This window comes from Taudactylus pleione, unplaced genomic scaffold (genome assembly GCF_031769625.1).
Source record: "Taudactylus pleione unplaced genomic scaffold, aTauple2 ptg000016l, whole genome shotgun sequence".
NCBI lineage: Eukaryota > Metazoa > Chordata > Amphibia > Anura > Myobatrachidae > Taudactylus > Taudactylus pleione.
The window spans coordinates 15059018-15066957 of record NW_028284418.1 but is presented as its reverse complement, the minus strand read 5'-3'; the positions used below and the strand labels follow the sequence as shown (position 1 = coordinate 15066957).

At 44.5% G+C, this 7940-nt stretch overlaps 1 protein-coding gene and 1 long non-coding RNA gene across 3 annotated transcripts in view; one reads left to right on the top strand and one right to left on the bottom strand.

Moving 5' to 3' along the window:
- Positions 1-356: 356 nt before the first annotated feature.
- On the bottom strand, positions 357-3679 carry LOC148540942 (uncharacterized). The gene is made up of 3 exons (XR_015878816.1): positions 3624-3679; positions 1663-1932; positions 357-742 (listed from the first exon to the last, which is right to left on the bottom strand). It is a non-coding gene; the product is annotated as an uncharacterized LOC148540942 (long non-coding RNA).
- The window catches only part of CCDC57 (coiled-coil domain containing 57), an 82322-nt gene continuing 76847 nt past the window's right edge, over positions 2466-7940 (top strand). Inside the window, exon 1 of one of the 2 annotated variants that reach the window (XM_088474935.1) lies at positions 2466-2667. Coding sequence is in view for 1 of the 2 variants with exons in the window: in XM_088474934.1 (XP_088331060.1) it covers positions 2776-2795 (20 nt within the window). In the remaining variant the exon portion in view is untranslated. Of the gene's footprint in view, positions 2668-2689; positions 2796-7940 lie in introns of those variants that run through there. The other variant, XM_088474934.1, reaches the window with a different exon arrangement.

Sequence of the window (7940 nt, the reverse complement as noted above, 5' to 3'; positions counted from 1 at the left end):
GTGGGTCTCACGCCGAATTGAAACATATGGCGCAAGTCCAGATTGAGGCCCCGGCTTCCAACAATCTGTCCTTACGACATGTGTTTAGTAACCATGTCCAATCAGTGTCATTACCACCATATATCATAGAGTAGCTATTGGTAGAGATAAAACTTGTTGATAATTGTTTGAGAAAATTTAAATTTTGGATTGCATCTCAAAAATCCAAAAATTGAGGCAGCCCATCGTATGCCTCCAGCATGGCTCTGTAGACAGCCTCTGTGTATGTGGGTGGGTATGTGGGTTGGAGAGCAGGGTAAGTGGGTTGGGTAGTAGGGTAAGTGGGTTGGACCCATCACTGTAGTGGGCCGGTAGGTGGCTGGGAAGTTATACTGTGATGGGGAGAGACCAATGACCTGAACAGGCTGGGGCAGAGGCTCATCAGTAAGCCATGTGGTCCTGGCCAGCTGTTTGGTTTTTCCCCATATTATCCCCCATACAAGAGACGCTCAAAGTGAATCTTCTGAAACGGATCCATAACTCGTATCAAACTTGCTATATGGGTGCTTAGGTTGTGAAAATTGCCTTGCGGTTTTCATAGCGCCTGTTCCACCTGCTTCAGAAGTAGAAATGACGTTGACTGATAGGTCATTGCTTTGCTCTGATATCTCCTCTTGCTTGGTGGTTGACTTGATTCACCCTTGCTTTCAGTCACGGTAGCCATTTGGGGGGTAGGGCTGAGGTTCAGGTCTGGTGTAGAAGACTGTTAGAGGGGAGAAAAAAGTTGCATAAATATCATGTTGTAAATAATTTTTTTTAATTTTTTTATTCTAGTTTCCATCAACGGTGGAGGAGTGGAAAGCCATCGCTGATGAATTTGTTACGCATTGCAATTTCCCAAACTGCAGGGGAGAAATTGATGGAAAGCATATCCGCATAACCCCACCTGCCAACAGCGGATCTTATTACTACAATTATAAAAAAAAATTTAGTATTGTTCTGATGGCGGTGGTGAATGCCAACTACGAGTTCATCTTTGTTGATGTTGGCAAGAATGGCCATGCTTTGTCTTTGAAACAAACCGTATTCTAAAAGAGGCTCACCTCCAAGACCCTAAACTTGCCATCTGTGGAGGAAACGAAGCACGGCCTCAATTTTATATTTGTGGCCGATGAGGCGTTTGGACTACATGAACACTTAATGAAGCCATACACTCAAAGGGGCCTGACCAAAGAGAAGCGCATATATAAGAACAGGCTATCCAGGGCATGGCGGATTGTAGAGAACACCTTTGGCATCCTGGGTAATCGATTCTGCATCTTCCACACCGCCAGCAACATAGCGTGGACAAAATTGATTGGGTAGTCTTGGCATGCTGTGTCCTGCACAACTTTCTAAGGCGCAAAACTACCCACCAAAGGACATCAGGCACAGCTATGCCAGATGACCATGACCAGCCAGAGGAGACTCCTATTGCCCTCTGTGTGAGCACCTGGAAATCTGGAAACAATGGGGACTGCGTGAGCTAAAGAGGTCAGGGAGCAATACCTGGCCTATTTTAATGGAGTGGAGGCCATGGCAGAAGGACTGTCTCCAATGAACTATTGTGGACAATTTGGCACTGTGAATGGACTTTATTTAAAAACATTTGGCATAGTGTTTATGCGCTGTATTTGTACTTACACATTGAAAGAAGACAGTTCACTCGCTTCTTCTGTGTCCTCTCCTGCCTCTTCTGCCACGTTCTCCACTATCAGACACTGGGATGGTCTTTGCGGGTCCTGATCATGAAAGAACCGGAGCAGGTCGTAGTACCATAACTATGACCTATATACATCCTCTGCCTTCTTGTTGGTATAGTCTTTCGACTTGACCTTCCACAAACAGTCATGGTTGTGGTAAGTCTCCAAGAACCCTGCTAAGAATTTGTGCTCTTTTGCGCTTGATATAATTCTGTAAATAAAAAGGAAAAATTGTTTAAGATACACTTGTTATTTTAATATTTTTACTGTTTTAATGTTTTTACTGGTTTAATGTTTTTACTATTTGAATGTTTTTTTTACTGTTTGAAATATTTTAAATGTTGACCTGTTTATTGTTTGTTATATTTTATACATTAAACCAGTATAATGTATAAATTATCAGTTTATTCATGTAGCTCATGGACATCGTTTCTGCAAATATGTGGTCTTTTGGAAACCAGGGAGGAAAATAGAAAAAAATTATTTCAAACATGATATTTTTCAACTTTTCTTAGATTTATAAAAAAATTATATATATATATATATATATATATATATATACATATATATATATATATACACATACACACAACAAAACATGCCTGTCTTTTTCTAAAATATGAACATCTGGCAGGGAGCTAATACTAGAGGTGAGAAATGCCTCGGAACTGTTCCTATCCTATTGTTTGTGCTATCGGGGAATCTGTTCTCAGTGCACCCTATGGGGACGACGATTGCTATGGAGAGGAGGCCAGTGTAGCAGTGAGACGGAACTGGATTGGAGTTGTAGTTGCTATGGAAACGCGGCCAGGATTAGCGGTGAGGCCTGAATTGGTTGCTATGGAGCCGAGGCCTGAGCGAGGCGGTGCAGCCTAGAATCTTAAACAGGAATTGTGACAGTGATTACAGCGGCTTCTTTAAAACTGCGGAATCACGATCTGCGGAGGTGAGGACACGTAATAGTGACCATGTGTACTGTCCGGGCTTTCTGGTAGATGCACATAATATCACTGCATCAGTTACTGATTGCTGACTCAGTCTGGCCCCTAGGTTGATGTACTCTGACAGTATCAGGTCTGTACAGTTCTGTTTATAGGCTGTATATGTACATATCTTTCGTAAACTACAAATGATAGATATGTTGTGCAGAAGTAAATATAACTCATTTAACTGTATTCAGCGAACAGCATTAACAGAACACTTTTAGGGGTCATTTTATTCCTTGCAAAGAGTGCGAGTTGCCGTTGCAATGGCGTTAAAGCGCAGGCATGGACCGGCACCTTGCACCCTTCGCGAACCCAAATTCGCTTAATTTTGCTCAGAGCCCTATGGGGCTGCGAGCACTTTTAGGTGAATCCGGGTTGCTGTCAAGCGCGGCCATTGTCATACTGACTCGCACCTGCGAGTACATTGCATGGAATAGGATTGATCCCTTTGATTGTATTGTCTCCATGCGCCTCTTTCGTTTTGTGCTTATCAAATTATGCAATATACTACCCTCTCCGCAGACTAAAGAGGATCAGCAAATTGATGAGGCATTTCATATTGGGGATGGATATTTATAATAGATGGTTTATTACCATCAATGTTTTTGTTGCGATGGAAGTGTTTTTTCCATTTATTGGCATCTTTCCGATGTTAGCCACCATCGAATGATATGGTAGACTACCATATCATTCGATGGTGGCTAACATCGGAAAGATGCCAATAAATGGAAAAAACACTTCCATCGCAACAAAAACATTGATGGTAATAGTGATGATCTTCTGATGTAAAATATGGTCTGGCCACAGCGATACCACAGGTCTCTTTTGCGCACACACAAGCCGGGATTTCTGCGCATGCGTAAACCATCATGATTGTACTTCCATCTAATGGCTTTTTAATGCAAAGATTAGTTACCATTGCATCAGAAGATTTGGTGTTGGAAGCCTGACCACCACTCCAGACCCTCCAACATAACCCCTTCAATCAGGTGGACTTCCCACCTAATTTATGATTGCAGTCACCTGTGTTGAACTACAGTAGTTAACTGATGAGAAGGGTTTTTCAACGCAGGTGACGGCAATTATAAATTAAAAGGTAAGTCAAGGAGCATTGTGTACCCGATGGAACAGGTCATGTTGGAGGGTCTGCCATTCCATAATAGGCTTCTGATGTTCATCCCTATATTCAGTGGTTCTCAAACTCGGTCCTCAGGACCCCACACAGTACACGTTTTGCAGGTGCACAGGTGTACTCATTACTCACTGACACATTTTAAAAGATCCACAGGTGGAGCTAATTATATCACTTGTGCAGGGCCGGTGCAAGGTTTCCGGGCGCCCCAGGCAACATTTTACCAACCGCCCCTGCTCCCTCCAATTCATAATATGCCACGCATCAGTCTCCCCAGTTAAATAACATGCCTCACAGCAGTGTCCCAAGTTCATAATATACTATATAGAATATTACTAACAGCAGAGCGCCACAATCATAATGTATCTCTTAACACGGCTGCAAATTCATAATATGCCACACAGCTGTGCCACAAATTCATTATATGCCACTCTGCCTTGAATTAAGCCATTCATTTTTTTTTTTGTGGACTCGGCGGCGCCCTCCAGTGGCCGATGCCCTTAGGCGGTTGCCTAATGGTAGCATCGGCCCTGCACTTGTGATTCTGTGAGGAGACCTGGAAAACATGCACTGTTTGGGGTCCTGAGGACAGAGCTTGAGAACCTGTGCTATATCGTCCTCAGGACCCCAAACAGTGCATGTTTTCCAGGTTTCCTCACAGAATCACAAGTGAAATAATTAGCTCCACCTGTAGCTCTTTTAAAATGTGTCAGTGAGTAATGAATGCACCTGGGTGACCTGCAAAACATGAACTGTGTGGGGTCCTAAGGACAGAGTTTGAGAACCACTGGTATAATGGAATTGATATAATTTTAAATTATAAAATACACTTAAGTTTTGAATGAACTTAAACACAACAAATTCATTATGTTTATAAAACACCAATTTGGTTATTTTCATGACAACACATGACAACACTTACGGCTTCAGTATAAACCGTGTTGCACCCCCCCCATAGGCATAAGCAGGGGGGGTTCCGGTTGCCTGGAAACCACCCTCTCCCAGCCCACACCATGATGACCACAATAGAAATAGCTTATAATACTAAAGATATATGTTTTTAAGATCCTCTCAGTGTCACAAATTAAATTACTAGCACCACCTGTTTTTTTTAAATATGTGAGCAGTGATCGACGTGAGGATATGGAGGGAGCCTATATGCGTGTGCAAACAAAATGGGTGTGGCCATGCATCTAGAGGGGTGTGGCCACTTAACACGGGGTCGTGTCAGCATTTCCTTAATGTCTCGCGCCACCCCTGCTTCTCTTCCACTTTCCCTTACTTGCCTCCTGCATCACTCATACTCTCTATCCCTGTTTAACCCTGCACTTTTCACTCCCTGCTTCTGGTGAGGCACACAGGGGTGGGGCAGTGAGGGAGGACTGCGCACACAGGGGGACAGGAAGGGAGGACTGTATATATACAAGGGACATTGAGGGGGGACAGTCTATGTACAGTAAGTGATATGCCCGGGATATACATATATATGTCACCTTTTTCCTCCTCCTGCTGTGGCTGCTCCTAGTCACTCCCCCGCTGCTCGGTTCCATCCTCCAGCTCCTCCTCGTAGTCCTGGCAGATGTCTATGCACTGCGCCAGGCGGGCCCGGTTCTGGGACATGGAGAGCGGCTGCACATAGGTCTCTGAGCCATCCAGCCCCACCACCTGCTTCTCCGCACAGGACGCGATGCTGAACTCACATCTGGAGTGGCTGAGCCAACGGAGCTGTGGCCTCTGTTGTTCTGCTGCTCAGCTGTCTCTCCTTGGCCGGCAGACGTCCAGGGCCATTAGCTGAAGAGGAACTAGGCTCAGCCGGTAGGCCTTGCCCACCATGTGGGCGGTGGCAGCAAGTGATGTCACGCATCACAATGAGGGAGAGGAGCTGTAGGGGCAGAGCTAAAAGGCACACAGAGTGGATCTTATCTCTGTGCCAGGCTCCACTGTGATAATCACAGACTGACAAGGGGGCCCTGCCAGTTGTTAAGGCCCGCAGTGACTGACCGGCCAGCATACTATAATGAGTCACTCAGACTCATTATTAGTACTGCTAAAGCCACCGGCTGCGGGTCCTTTCACTGCTGCAGGCAGTGCTGAAATCTTGTAAAAAAAAGTTTAGTGCTTGTAGTGCCGGTATGTCATACCGTTGCATACCGGCACACTTTGAACACTGTGTGTGAGCAAGTAATGAATACACTTGTGCACCAACTAGGAAATCTGGAAAACATGCACTCTAAAGGGTGCATTGATATAGACCAGTGGTTCGCAAACTCGATCCTCAGGACCCCAAACAGTGCACGTTTTCCAGGTTACTCAGCTGGTGCACAGGTGTATTCATTACTCACTGACACATGTTAAAAGATCCACAGGTGGAGCTAATGTCTAACTTGTGAATCTGTGAGGAGAAATGGAAAACATGCACCGTTTGGTGTCCTGAGGACTGAGTTTGAGAACCTGTGATGTAGACCATCTATAGGGTCAAATATTAATACGGTATAATACACAGTCCAGTGCATAAGGAGATCAATGTGTACATATATGTTCAGGGCAGTGCTTGGTTCTTCTGCTGCTCCCCAGACTCCCAAACTTGGATGGCCCTACTGCTGCATCTAATGGCATACTGTGATCGTTGGCCTGTATATGTTAGAATTACATACTGTACACTGTACTTGGTATGACGTATATTTTGACTGGTAAAGTGCTAATCATGCCCTTCTCATGGACTGGCCACACTTGGTCTAAAATCAAGCATTTGGAAACCCCCATCTAGAAATCCTGCGTTTGACACTGCCAACTTCATATCTCATTTGCATGGGCATGTGTGATATGGAAAACTGGCAGCATGTGGTTGGTGGTGTTACGTTTCCTCTATGCTTAATTTGTTGTGTCCTACATAGCTGGGTTGTCAACATTTCATGTACATTTTCATCGTCCATGCTGCAATCCTTTTTGTAAAAAAAATTTAACTGTGGTGCTAGCTACATATTATAAAAGGAGAAAAATAAACTTGTCCTCAAAGGTTTAGGTGTGAAAAATAGAGATGTTGATATTTTCACAAATACTTAAGTATGGGCCTGATTCAGAGCCGGACGCTATTTGCGCTCGCTCGGTCAGAAAAAGGGGCCGGCTATTTAAATTGAGCGCTCGCTCTTTGCGGTCTGTTGACGCCTCTATGTCTGAGCGAGCGAACGAAACATGCGCTCGCTATTTTGTAAAGACGCCCCCTGACCGCTCGCATCATACGTCATCTCCGCTATTTATTTGATTAATCGAGTACATCGAAAGGCATCTGAACTGCTCGCAGTGCTTGTGGTAGGTTTATCCTACCGCAATCATGCGAACAGTTCAGGCTAAGAGACAACCAAGTGACGTGGTCGATGACTCTGCTTTGTTAATTATGCACACCCTTAAAACGCCCGTTTTGACCATTTGGCACGCCTGCGTTCGGATCACCACTCCCCGTTTTCAAGCACCTTCCCCTGTTACCACTCACATACGCCTCATCCTGTCACTCAAATTAGCAAGCACTCGCTATTTTGCGAGCGCTCGATTTCCGACCGCAATGACTGGTTGGCGCATGCGCATTACAACCCATACGCATGCGCAGTTGTGCGAACATCGCTCGGAGCGAACGAGCGGCCGCTTGAGAGCGGCTCTGATCAGGCCCTATGTACGCACTGTGCGATTGTTTTTGATCAAACCAATAATTGGGTAAATTTTCAATTGAAATGAAATACCTGGTGAATTTGCATATGTCCGCCCACAATGACATAATGGATGACATAGTGACAGGACAACATAGGAAATATGGGCAGGTTAATGTGAATGTACACACACTGCTTGATATCGGGAAATTGAGACCGAGATTTTCGGTCTTGACCGACAAATTGGATAATCAAAAGAATGCTTTTGTGAATGTTTTCTACCTGTTTATGGGTGAAACGCTGAAACGATAGTTCATACACACTATGCAATAATTGGGCCAAACAGCCGATTATTGGCAAATAGGCCCAATAGTTGTAGAGTGTGTACCTAGCTTTAGTCCTGGAAAAGAGCAAACAAATAGAAATGCAACACTAGTGTTAACCATCGATAGATTGATGC